This window comes from Falco biarmicus, chromosome 1, assembly GCF_023638135.1.
Source record: "Falco biarmicus isolate bFalBia1 chromosome 1, bFalBia1.pri, whole genome shotgun sequence".
Taxonomy (NCBI): domain Eukaryota; kingdom Metazoa; phylum Chordata; class Aves; order Falconiformes; family Falconidae; genus Falco; species Falco biarmicus.
This window is the reverse complement of record NC_079288.1, coordinates 50,670,097-50,684,035: the sequence shown is the minus strand read 5'-3', so window position 1 is coordinate 50,684,035 and position 13,939 is coordinate 50,670,097. Positions and strand designations below refer to the sequence as shown.

Genomic DNA, 13,939 nt, shown 5'->3' with positions numbered 1-13,939 from the left:
TTCCTTGTGTGTGTGATATGTATGCTGGTGCTTCTTGTTCCACATGGGGATTCTTAAATATATAAACCCTTGGTGGTAGGGGCAGGTACCTCCATGTAGTAGAAGAGGGGTTAGAGACAAAAGTGTTGTTAGTATAGGCAGTTGAAATTGCCTATGAAGTGTAGGTAGACTTGGCCTTGTAACAGGGTTAAAAGGCTGATAGATTAGATAAGTTTGAATCGTGGAAAGATTTACCTAAGAAGGTTCTGTTATTGTGTTACAGGGTCAAGGTATTAAACTGAGCAGTGGGTTTTGGAGGTAGAATTTTGAATGGAGTGCAGGAGAGGTGTATTAGCGCTTGTCAGGACTATCAAACGGTGGAGTAATACCTTGATCAGGATTTAGCAGAGAGGAAAGGCCAAGTTATTGTAAAATTTTAACCATAAACTGATTAAAGTAAACAGTTAGTTTTGTTCTTTGTGGCCACCAAGTTCACTTCTACCCCTTCCTGCATCAATTGGTGTTCTATAAATTAATTTATTTTCTCACTTTTGGACTCAGTGTGGTCAAGTTATTTGTCCTGCTCAATTGGCATTAGTTTTACTTCACACGGAATAATATGATGTTGCAGTTTCTGTGGCACATTTGGTCTTGCAAAATAATCAAGAAAACCTACTAATCTAATAACAAAATCTGCTTACCACAAATATAATGAATATATTCTTTCTACTACTGCTATAAATACAGCATGCTAACTTCAGATTGATAGGTATCTTAAAAGATAGTATATCATCCAATTCAATTACTTCCCTTTCTAAAACAGGTACGGTCTTTTTAGGATCTACTCTGTGACCACTTAAATTGTCAAAAGCTTTGTATGCTTCTTGCAACACTGTTACAGAGTTTAAAGACTTTGAAGCCTACACAAGCTATTAGTGTTTTGTATTACTAAGGAAATCCAAGCATCTCAAGGTGCATTCCAAACTGGAAATATTTGCTTTCTTAAGAAAATTGATTTGATCTTAGAAATATTATTGCATATTGCGGTCTGCTTGTTGCTGTCTTGTTACATTTAAATTAGAGATGATTAAAACCCCATAGTATTGGCTGCTGTGTGGATAACATCTGTGTTCTCTCAATACTCTTAGATTTCTGATCCGATAGCTGGGCTAGATGAAAGTGAACTTAACTGTTATCAGCTTAATGCTTGCTGCAGGCAAGCTGCAAGCTAATAATCTAAACTTGGTATTTTTGTTCTTCATTTGATGCTTTGTAAAGTCTGTTTGTGATGACTTTGTGCAATAGGAGTGAACATTCAGAATGAATTCTTAGACTGAATTTTACTGAGATGATGTTGTTTGTCACAAGGGACAAATGATCTTTTCTGTGATTCTTTGTTATTAAAGATGTAAGTGGCTTTAATCTTGTGATTGTATGTATGTATGTGCACTGTACTGCTAGGTGCAGGTTTTAGAGTATATAAGTGCTGGAGATGAGCTTTCTATTTTACAGTTTGTCAATCACATACTCCCAAAGATCTGTATCAAGCAATGGGGTAGTATTTGTTCCTGTAATAACAAATATAGTAAATGGACCAGGCAGGATGCATGCAACATCATCTCAAAGGAAGCTTCCTAAAAGTTTTCTGTGGTTGATAGCATAGCCATTTCTGGGGTTAGCCATACTGAAAGCCCTTGCTGTTCTGATCTTGTGTCTTCTAACTCTGAAAAAGATCCAACTTGGATCAAAATGCTTGCAGTTGTTAATGACCTGTGTTATCTGAGAACTCCCAGCATTATAATTTGAATGTGCCCAAATTGGGACTTGGAAATAGCAAAAGTCTCGTAAATACCTTGGCTAAATAGGACCTTAGGAGACTTCATGCAGGAGATGAAGGGACACCTGCTTGTCTGCTTGTCTTGAAGACTTCTTTCACAGGGACTGTATCAGTTCTTTTTATATGGTGGCTAGATTTAGGATATCCTTGTGTAGCAAAAGATGTCCACGCTGCAAGTGCAGACTGTAGCAGTCACCTGCTTAGGCAGTAAGCTGTTAGCGGAGGCAGGACTTGAGTGTTCAGTAACATAGTGGTGGTTATAAATTCTTACACAAATGTCAATAACTAAGTAGCACTTCTGTGGAAAGTGAGCCTTCCTACTGGGCACACAGACATAGTAGTGGCTCCGTCACTGGATCTCTTGGGGCACCTTGCTGTATATTGAATGTGTGTTGAGAGATGTTCCATTTCTGTTCACTGTAGGTCATCTTATAGCTGCAGAGAAGTAGGGCAATATTTCAGGAATCTGTAAATGACTAAAGCACCAGTATGGAACCTCTACCCAAAAAAAGTATTTTTGGAGTGCTGCAAGATAGAAATACTTATTTAAAGGAGAGTCTGTCTGATGGGGAGAGATTAGGTACTGTATTGAGGTTTATGGAGTAGAATCTGAGGCTGTGGTAGGAAAGATGGGTGAAGAAAAAAGAGAAAATTGCAAAGGATAGGGAGGACAGAGAATTAAAACAGAGTAGAGGAGAAGAGAAGGTGATGGGTTATGTAGTTTTGGATTGCCTTTGTATGGTACATCCTAGAGCTCTGCATGCATCTCAAGAGTCTTACATCACTCATCCTTGATATTTAACAGCATTCTTGAAGGATGCCATAATTTCCTTTATTGTTGTTTACTAACTTAAATAGTGGATGCTGATCTTAAGTTTCCGATTCAACTTTTTGTATCATACGGCTGTACTGCAAGAATTTGTCATGTGATATCTTACTGCGTTAGATATCAATTTCTTTTATTTAAACTCATAAATAGCATGCAAAGTCTACATTGAAACAACCTCTAAGTTGTAAAGTCAAGCAACTTGTAAATTCCAGAATTGAGCTTGCCTCTGCTTTGTTAATTAAGTTCTTTTGCTGCACCTTATGATACCATCTTTAATTACACAATCACATTAGGTTTTTCCAAAGCTGCTTGCTTCACTTCATGCACAGGACAGATCTGCTCAAAGGGTGAATCAGGGCTGTGCTGTGAAGGGCACTTTTGCCTGGAGGAGGCTGCTGAACTTTTAAAGAAATGAGAAGACTTTTGTTTGAAGGAGAGGGCTGACAGAGAGGGAACTGATAGGAAGTGAACAGGTGATTTGAAGAATAGGTCAATTAAATAGGCCTTTGGATTATTAGGTATGGTATTAGGCAAACTACTTAGAGAAGGCTTTTTCTAAGTGGTCTCTGAACATGCATCTTGTTTTGATTTTTTTTTTTTGGTAGAAATGTTGAGCTTTCAGAGCTGCAAGCAAAACTCATCAGAAGCTGTGCATTGAACATATAGTGGTACCTGCTTAAGTCAGTAAAAATAAAAAAACCCAGATCCTAGGCCTCTGAAGCTGGGTTCTCAGATCCACTTGCCACTTTGATCTATGATTGTTTTGTATTTTAATTTTGGGGGTGGGGTGTGTGTGTGTGGTGTGGGTTTGTTTGTATGTTTCTGTGCAGGAACATCCATAATGTAGAGGTAGTGCTATTCATTTTTACAGGACTTACAGGTTTAAGAAGTAGCAATATACTGGTAAGTGCCTTCAAGTAAGTGAGCACATGAACCAAACTGTTGGGAAAGAGTGCTTCAAGGTGTAAGGTCAGTGTAAGCACAGAAGAGATAGACAGGTGAGAAGTGTGAGTGGAGTAGTGGGACAAGGAGTAGAGAGACTTTGACATTTTATAAGGGATTACTTCTGTTCCCAGTGTTAGCTGGCTCTCATGAGCTAATTCTCACCGGTTTTGCACAGTGTTCTCCAGTGCATCTGATTCTAGGAGGTTTATTACCTGGTGAGTAGCTTGTATGGAGCGCCAGCTTCATTCTGGAAGTAGTGTTACCCAAACAGATAAACCGTCTGGAATTTATGCCGACTTCTCCACACATGGATTGTTTTATCTGCAAAAAGGGTGAACTGGATTGTGTTAATTGTATTGCTTGAGAGTGTTTAGAAAACACAGGAAAGCATAGGAAATGCATCTTGTGTGCTGTAAGAAGCAAGGGTTAGGATGGAGGGGGAAGGCTCTGATCATGCAGTTGAATCTTGTTGAAACCTGAACATGTGAATATACATATATAGATACAGGGGATTGCATAACCACCTTTTGCTTTTTGCTTGCTTCAGAAATCTAGTTGTACCCTGTATATTTTTGGCTGGTTTTGAGACAGGCTGTAAGTTTTCTTGTGCTAACAGTTTCAAGAATGTAAGCAGAGCACAAATGCAGGGAGCAGAGATGTCCACTGCCCAGAAAAGACTTTTGCCTTTTAAGATATATGCAGAGAAATACCTGCTATACTGGCAGAGAATTGCTATATGAGCTGTGGCAACTGATAGTACAAAATTTTCCTCATGTATTTCACTAAGCCAATGAATGTCCAGGGGCCCTGGGATCCTAATGAAGACTAGAGAAAAGGAGAGGACTTCAAAATGCAGTCTCTAATGAAAATAAAAATCTGCTGTGATTTACGCAAACTGTAGGAACTTGTAGTGCATTTGTTGGCTTCCTAAACTCTTTGTGTGTTGGTGTTGTGGAGGTTTGATTCAGGTGGGGATTTTGGAGGAATTTTGGGGTGTATGTGGTTTTTTTGTTGGTACATTGGGGTTTTTGTTGGCTTTTTTGTTTGGTTTGGGGTTTGTGTTTTTTTGTGTGTGGTTTTTTTTTTTTTTTTTTTTTTTTGCTATGGCCCAAACCAGAATTGAATTAAAAGCCTAGTTCACTTGCAAAAAGGGGACTAAAAATATAAAGCTTATGGAGGGGGGAAAAAAAAGGTGGGGGGACACCTGTGTGATTTAAATATTGTTGCTTGAGGGAATAATATGTTCTCTTAAGCCTCTCAAATATCTGGAAAATACCTGTCTTTGTTTCATTTTATCTTTCCCCTGCAGGTGTGCAACTACTTTAATACTCAGGTGTCTAGGATATTAAATACTGCATGAAAAGAATGTTTCAATGTTTAGTCTTATTCTCATAGTCCTTTAATATGACATCTCAATGCATTTGACTTAGCATACATGAAGGTTTTATCTTTTATGTTGTTTGGTTTTGATTACTTTGGTATTGGTACAGATGCATCCCCATACTTGCATATGGTGTTCTATAGGTGTTTCCAACTGTTTATTATATGCTTTCTGACAGAAAACTTTTGAAGTATTTGTAATTATTCATGGAAACACTGTTTTAAAAAAAAAAAAAACAGAAATAACCTGCACTACTTTTACGTGTGTAGTTTATACAACATTATTTACTAAGCAACTCTGGAGAGAGACATGATCAGATGGCTAAAATATCGCAATGAAAAACTAAAAATATAGTGACTTATGCATAAAATGTTTACTGCATGAGCTTCTGTTATGCTTGTTTGGTTTAGTAACACCTTAATTCAGCCACTGATCTCAGAAGTTTGAGCATTAGAAACTATTATCATGAGGAAAAGTTTCAGAAGCTGGTCCCATATAACATGCTTTCAAATATTCTATCCTCAAACTGAATTAAAAGAAAAATGATTTTAGTATTGTCTTTAAGTATGTTCTTTTTCTTACACCCTGTATTTTAATGTGCATAGGTATATTTGTGTTTTGTTTTTCTTTGAACAGATTTCTCTGGATACCAAAGCTCAAAACACAGTATCAATGTCATCATGATGCTTGAACATCTGTAGCTAACTAGAAGATTTAGAAAAGAAATTCATCATGGCTTAGTTGGCTTGACCTTTGGATAATTTATAATGTCCTCTGGAACCAGTATCAGCAAAAACCAGCAGGCTCCAAGCCTGCAGGGTGTTGACCCAGAAACATGCATGATAGTGTTTAGAACGCACTGGGCACAGGTAATGTTAATTAGTTTTATTGATTTGAAGTAGGCTGCATTAATAAGAATTTGCTTCATTCTTTCTTTTGGGATAATCCTGCATCCTCAGGAACAAATGTCCTTCATGCAGAATGTAGTAGATGACAATTTAAAACACAAAGGTTATTAACATTTCAAGGTACGGTTAGGTTTTACTAATCACACTTTGAACTCCAGATTTGCATCTAAATGGGAAGTGATAGGACATAGTAATGTCTCACAGAAGGCCTAGATCTTCTTACTGGCTTTCCTAGTGATTCATGGTGACTTGTACCCTGTTGCAAACCTCTGTGCTTCCTTTCCTTACGCTGGGTAAGGCTTGCCTATCTTTTGTAAAGCATATTAGACACGTGGTGCAAACCTGTATGCAGTGTTGTTTATTATGGATAGACATAAATTATGCACTTCAGCATATTCTAAAAACTGTTTGCATGCCATCAGGATTATAATTGCTTTTAGGCAAAGATGTTTTGCTCTGAGCACTATAACATAGGATATTTGATGCAGAATATGAATAACTCTGTGCTGCTGCTTTTGCTGTTTTTTGGCTATCCTGAGAAGCAAGACAGATGAATGGTGGTGTTCCTGAGATGTTTCCAGAGTCAGAGGAACCATTGCTCAAGAGTCACCTTTTCTCACTTAACTCTAGTGATGCTGTCGTGTTAGGGGAGCTGCTCTTCCCTTGTGTTTTTGTGGCAGTTTTGCTCCACAAAAAGGCTAAAGATGGTCGTTGTTTCACAGACAATGAGCTTCACTGATTGTGTGCTGAACAGAATTTAATCCAGGGGTGTAAGTGCTGGGATGACAATTGTTACTCAATCCTAAATCTATACTGAATTTTGCAAGATTACATGAGCATCAGTGGCCTTTTGGTATCGTGTAAGATGCAGCAAGGAAAGATCAGCTCTGTGGGCTTCTGCTACTCTGACTACTGCAAGTCACCTCATGATATTGATACGCCTGAGCACGGTTACTCTAGCTGAAGAGCAGGCCTTTTGATTTCAGTCCTCTGTGACAAAGCAACTTTATTTCAAACACCAGTGAAACTGACTTTCTGAAGGCTAAGGGAGCCTAGTTTATCCATATTTCAGAGAATCCCAAGTTTTCAGCAACAGAAATGGCAAATTTAGGCAATTATTAGAAAAAAAAAAAGATTAACAAAATAATTGTGTTTTGGCCTCGTACGTTCCAAATGTGAAACTTTTAAACTTAGAAAGTTTGACAGACAAAACCAAAAAGCGTAAAAAGAGTTTGTGCTTCTTGTGCTAAGAATTTTGATGTTTTGGCTTTTTTTTCTTTATGGGTTAAGTGCATATTTTTAAAAAAATGCATTCAAAGATATGATCTGCATTTGTTTCTCTTTAGGTTCTGAAAATCTTAGAGAAGCATGATCCTTTGAAAAACACTCAGGCAAAGTATGGGGCAATTTCACCTGATGAGGCCAGCACTGTTCAGAATTATGTGGAGCACATGCTTTTCTTATTAATTGAGGAGCAAGCAAAGGATGCCTCAATGGGGCCTATTCTGGAGTTTGTGGTCTCAGAAAACATCATGGAGAAGCTTTTTCTTTGGAGCTTACGGCGCGAGTTCACTGATGAGACAAAAATCGAGCAACTGAAAATGTATGAAATGCTAGTAACACAATCTCATCAGCCTTTGCTGCATCACAAGCCCATCTTGAAGCCTTTGATGATGTTACTAAGTTCCTGCTCAGGAACAGCCACTCCAACAGTAGAAACAGAACTGGTTGTCCTCTTGAACCAGCTCTGCTCAATAATAGCCAAAGATCCCTCCATTTTAGAACTGTTTTTCCACACCAGCGAGGACCAAGGAGCTGCCAATTTCCTCATATTTTCTCTGTTGATTCCCTTCATCCATCGGGAAGGAACAGTAGGCCAACAGGCCCGTGATGCACTGCTTTTCATAATGTCTCTGTCTGCAGAAAACAACGTTGTTGCAAACCACATAGCAGAAAACACCTATTTTTGCCCAGTAAGTTGTTCTTGTTTTGCTTGATCTTCAATGGTAAACCATCTCCCCTGTATTCTTCTCATCCTTTTCTGTCATTGTTGATAAAGGTGTGTTGTAACGCATTTGTTTCTGCTAACAGCTGTTTCACGAATTGTAACACTGTTTAAGCTGGTCCTACTGCCAGAGTCTTACTCCTTGCTCCCACACCGGTGTCTTTGGGCCAGCACAAGTGTTTTTGCAGTCACACAGTGAATTGAATTGGGAAACTGATGAAAGTTACAGCAGAACTTGGTGGGAAGGAAACCTGTTCTGTCTCACTGTGGGGCCCCTGTGAGGTTCTGGGGGTGAAGGGAGTGAGAAGTGGGAACAGGGTGTTCTGAGGCTGTTGTTTCTGGTGGCAGTGCTAGCTTAAACAGGCGGCGCTTGCCACATTATAACATCAGTTCAACAGTTAAAAAAATAAGTGTGAAAATAGTGTGAGTGTTATAAAGTGTAGTATTTTTGCAAGGTGAAAGGGAGACTTGCTCTTTGTCATAGAGTTGGACATTTCCATGGCTGTCTCAGGCAATGTTGCAAAAATCAGTTTGCGATCTGCAACAGATGGGTTCAAAACCAAACATTGTTCTGTAGAGAAGGTGCTCTTGTGTGCCAGTTTTTGGACTGATTCTTTTATCTTCTGTGTGGCTTGCATTTTAGTTTAATCAATGCCCCAAAAAAATTCAATTGAGGGGAGCCTTACATAGCTAACTAAAGCAAAGAGCTTTAGAGCAGAATACACAAGAATCCCTGTCTTAAGCATTAGTGCATGACAGCTATTCCAGCCATAGGTTTCCATTTACTCTGAGGTTGCTACGTCCTTTGAGCAGCAGGGCAGAGCCAGTTTTGCAGGCGGGAGGAGGCCTACAAGTTCCAAAACAAAACTTCTAATTGGTTTCCTTTGTCAGTTGTAAATATTGCATTGAATTTCTTGTGCTGAGAGACTCTAGTTGACCTTGTTTAATAGATGGTGCTAAAGACTATGAACTTGATTCTCAAACTGTCCCTGAGACAGATACTATTATTGGATCCGTGCTATAACTTCCATAATTACATCTTCCAATTAATTAAAAAAAAAAAAAAGCAGACTTTTTACACTGAAGATAAAAGCCAGCCATATTAACCTTCGAACAGCAGGGAGCCATGATTGACAATCATTCTAATTAGGAAGGCTTCTTGTCAAAGTGTGCTCAAATCAGACTTTCTGAGCAGTAATGAGACTGGCCTAAATCTATAATAAAACTTTAATGCAATACCATAGAATTAGCATACTAGCACATCTTTTTTTTGAATCTGAGTGTCATGAGTTGAAGAAGCAGGTTTTGTTCTAGTGGAAGACTCTGTAGGTGTCAGTGTTATTTTTGTATATCCCTCAAATCACTGCAGATGTGGCCTCAGCTACTCTGCAAAACAGCTAGTGCAGTCCTGTGCTAATAGGAATGGCGTTTGGATGGCCACGTGGTGATGCTATCTCTGGTTCTGGGGCTGAGTTGCTTGGTAGTATCTAGGGGTTTCTTTACCATGCCTTATTAAATAGTACAGACATCCCCTGGGATGGGGTCTGGCCATAAATCTCTGCTGCCTTATATACCAATTTCAATGTTAGATATGTGCCAAAGTGATCCTGAATGCTTTCTTGCTATTAGCTTTTGTGCTAACTTTGATTAGCAGCTTTTTAAAACTAGATTGTCCGTAACATTCAAAACTGTAGGCAAATAAACTATTAAGAAGGAAGGGGACAGGCTGCAGTAAGATATGTGACTATTTTTAACACAGAACGCGTAGACAAACTCTTCGACAAAGTTTTCTGATTTTACAGAGGTTTTTCTGCCATACAATTTTTATCATGTTTTGACCTGAAAGTTTTCTGAATCTGATTGAAGATATTGTCTGTTCAGCATTATAAGAAGAAACAGTATTTCTAAACAATTTTCAGCAGGATATCATCTCAAAGTCTCTCCATAAAACTGTATTTGTAAATGCCTCACCGCTTAGGAAATCAAGTATTAAAGCAGGACTCTGCTTTATTATTATGACTCTGCAATGTCCTTGAAAAGTTGAGGCTGCAAAGAGGTAGAAAGACTATGGATACGGGAGGAAAGGAAATTATTAAAGGGAAGGAATTTGCCATATAGTAATTGATTATATATTTACAACACATTTTAATCATATAATGTGTCTGGGATTACAAATCATAGTCAGTGTCTTCTGTGAGTCAAGAGAAAGTAAATAAATCAAGGAGACTGGTTTGCAAAGAGACTTATGACTCAGTGGTGGGAAAAAAACCGCTGGAGATGCTTGTAAAAGTAGATGAGCATTTAGGGTTGACATGACAAATCTTGGGAGAAGTTTAAAAGGACACTGCTCTGGGTAAAACAAAAAATAAAACCAATGTTGCCCTTCCAGGACATGAACTCATTCATTTCCTTCCCTTTCCTTTTTTTTTTAATTTATGTTCATAATTTTACTGATTAAAACTTCATAATGTAGTGCATTGTTTTATATGCCTGCTTATGGAATGGGAAGAGTTCTGTTAGTAGTTTCAAATAGCAATCCTGTTTATATCATATATGCCTATGAAAATTTTCAAATGTTTTTTATGTAAAGAGATGAAATTGCTTTCAGTGGCTACTCTCTGTCTCAGAGCTTTAGAAACATTATTTTGGAGAGTCACGTGTTGTACTTAATAGCAAAAATAAGAGCTTTTTAGACTACAGAATTTAGCAGCTACATCTGTCGCTTCTTACTTCAGTATTTCAGACAAACTAAAGAGTTCTTTACTTCAAGGCATTGACTGAGTTCATTGCTCCTTTCAGGGGAGAGTAGTAAGTTTTGTTCAAGGTCAGTTTCTTGTGCTTAAGGACTAAACTTCTGTATGAAGGAGAAAAATGGACAGTACACAGCTCTGAAAATCAGATTGCTTACTGAGAGGTTTAGTGTGTGTTTATGAATAGCAATTAAATCCTAAGCAGACAATGAAAAATCAAGTGTGCATTAATTAACAGGTTGCAACAGAAAAGAAATTCAAGTTCTCTCTTCAGAGTTTTTCTTCCTAGAAGCATCTGAAGCCCGGGTTTGTGAATCTAAGTGCGTGAGGGTTACGTATACGTAGTTCTATAGGCCTACTAAGACTTTCCTAAGTTTTTGCTTTGAGCTCTTCTATGCTGAGAGAGAGAAAAAACAAAAAAGATTCAGGTTATAGAAAAATGTGATTGTACAAATAAAGCTTTAGCTTCTTAGATTTTTAACATATCTGTAGCATCTGTCTTTATATATCTATGTATATACGTGTATGAAAAAGTATCACAGCATGCTAAAGCAGTGAATTTTCTACATATTCCCCTCCTCCCCCCCACTTAATATTTGGCTTAATTATGTATACCAGAATAACTCCATCTTCAGAATTGTGATTTAGGAATGGAAAGCGTTCAAAAAGACAGCCTTTGTCTGGCTTGGCTGGGTTAGCAATTGTAATTGGTATTGTGTATGATCAAAACCTGAATCTGCTTCTGTGAACCTGCAGTCTTTGACCTGCACATTGTGAACTGTTTGTTTTCTAATAGATTAAACAGTTGTGTTTCATCTGAGCTTTGACTGTCTAGCACTGTCGATGCCAAGTAGCCCTTTGTAGAAAGAGGAAGAGTTCTTACAGGAGTCTAATGAATGAAAATTAAAGATTTCCATCAGACTGAGTCTTAGTGTTCCCATTAAAATGATGATCATATTAAAAATTATCCTGAGGTTGTACAAAATCATGTCACGCAGGTAAGAGTTGTAAATAATATTTAGACATTTTCCAGCCTCAAATAACTTTAATTATTAAAATCTTGGTCTGAAGCTACTAAATACTCTGGATATATGCAGTAAAATTTAAAAAACCTTTTTAGAAGTATGCTTTTAAAATTGTAACTAAAAATCCAATCTTGTGCTTCAGTGGAATGTTCTACATAAATCTGTAAGCCTTAACATCACTGGAAACAGTGTCTATAGAGTAACTATTTCAGGTTCTTTTGTTTCTTCCGTTCCCCCTTCCAAATAAATAAGAAAGGAAAATGAGAAATCACAAATGGTGAGAGTTGTTTTTAAATTATTTTTTTAAAGTGGATTCAGTTGAGTTCAAGTGCCTAGGAATGAAAGTCAGCATAGTTCTGTGGTCTCTGTGGGGCTGAACTTCATTTTTGTTGATTGGGGCGCTTTAACCCTCCATTTCTAATGTTTCATATTTCAGAGTGAAATCACTTCTTAGAGGCATCTGTAAGCAGTAACATTCAAATTGCCAAGAAAAGAAAGGCAAACTGTAGGTAAATGACAGTGATGGCTTCTTCTGGAAGGGACTGAAGGAAAGTGTAAAATGCTTTTACAAGTATTAAAAGAGAAATAATAACTTTGGATTAAAAAAATATAAGACAACCTGATTTTCTCCATCACTTTCTCCTAAATACCAGCTCTTGAAAGAAGGGTATTAAATGGAAGGCTCTTTAAAATATTCATGTCTTTCTGCTACAGGACTCTTTCAAAAGGAAAGGAAATTAGTCTCAACGCTCTTACCTTACTAAAACTAGTAAGGGAAACAGTTTGTGGCATTGTCATTCAAGCAGATGGCCAGTTGGAAAGTTAACTTATTTCTCCTTTCGTTTTGAAATACAGGTGCTAGCAACAGGATTAAGTGGCCTCTATTCATCTTTGCCTACAAAGCTGGAGGAAAAAGGAGAAGAGTGGCACTGTCTGCTGAAAGATGACTGGCTGTTGTCACCAGCCCTTGTACAGTTCATGAATTCCCTTGAATTTTGCAATGCTGTGATACAGGTAATGGAGCAGAGTCGGTGTGTCAGTTGGAAGTAGGAGTTTTTTATACATTCTGCCGAAGTTTGTAAACTTCAGCGTTTATTTACTTTTATTAATGGCATAGGCTTCTTAAGTTACACTGAAATAAGTTGCTTATGAAATGAATGCTTTGTGCTGTTTGTCTTGGTTATAAGGTTATGAGGATGAATTAATATATTATTGGTTTTTAGGTGACAAATGTTTCAAATGAAAACAGTAGATTTGTGTGGTAGCATGATATTTCATTATGTAATTGGAAGGATGTTCTGGTTTTTTTAAACCATGTTTCCTTCACATGTGGGAAAATACAGTCTTTATATATTTAAGCACTGAAAAACAATCTGTGTTTGCCTAAGCTCTCATAATAGTGTACAAAAAGAAAACAGTCTGTTTTGCCTGTTGGCAAGTACTGCATAAAGAAAGCTTTCCAAGCAGAATTTAGGTATCTTCCTAGAAATGTAAATTCATTTTAGATTGGCCTGTTCGTAATCCGCTCTCTATTCTTAGTGATTATTTCTTGATTACATTTTTTTTTCCTGGCTTTGATCCCTTACTATTTTTTCCCTTTGATCTAAACGTAAAATGAGATTTCTGTCTTTTTACATTGTTTTTAGAACCCTGGTCCAGTATTCTATTAAAACATGATGTAAGTTCTACAGAAACTCTGGATGTATGTGTTACTTGAAGAAATATGCTGAATAGGATCAAAAATTTAATCACATTTAGTGTTAAATAAAAGAAATTTTTTAATGAGATGTGTGCAAAATACAGTAAAGCAACTGTTTGACTATTAAAGCATTGAACAAGCGAAAATAATAGTAGATGTCATCCTTTAAATGTGATATACAAGATGTTTAACATGCATCTTTAAAGGTGGCCAATATTCATTTTGGTGTCTAAGAATTTTTCTACAAATCCTGATTTGCAGGAGGTCATATTTGATACTTTGAAAAAATGATATAAAGGTTACCACAGACAAATTGAAGATGAACATATTACTTAAAACCACTTTTCAAATAAACTCAAAATACTTAGGGATCTTCAGGTGACATGCAGAAAGAGCAGTTCCTGACCTGCTGCTTGATTGTGTCTTTATAGTCTTTCTTTCTTCAGCTGAATTGAAAGTTCAATTACTGCAGGATTTTTTCCTCTGTGCGTGGAACTGTCTTCATGGTGTAGCTTGTTCTGTGCTGACCCAAAAACTTTGTCTAGAAGTTAAAAAGGGACAGTGTAGCCAAAATCTCTTGC

The 13,939-nt window shown here is 37.3% G+C and overlaps 1 protein-coding gene across 8 annotated transcripts in view; it reads left to right on the top strand.

Annotated features, from left to right (window-relative positions):
- FHIP1A (FHF complex subunit HOOK interacting protein 1A) overlaps positions 1-13,939 on the top strand; it is a 96,136-nt gene that overhangs the window by 45,949 nt on the left and 36,248 nt on the right. For all 8 annotated transcript variants that reach the window (XR_008821488.1, XR_008821485.1, XR_008821486.1 and 5 more), the window contains 3 exons: positions 5,608-5,840; positions 7,226-7,852; positions 12,515-12,673. Coding sequence is in view for 5 of the 8 variants with exons in the window: in XM_056336414.1 (XP_056192389.1) it covers positions 5,739-5,840; positions 7,226-7,852; positions 12,515-12,673 (888 nt within the window). In the remaining 3 variants the exon portion in view is untranslated. The remainder of the gene's footprint in view (positions 1-5,607; positions 5,841-7,225; positions 7,853-12,514; positions 12,674-13,939) is intronic.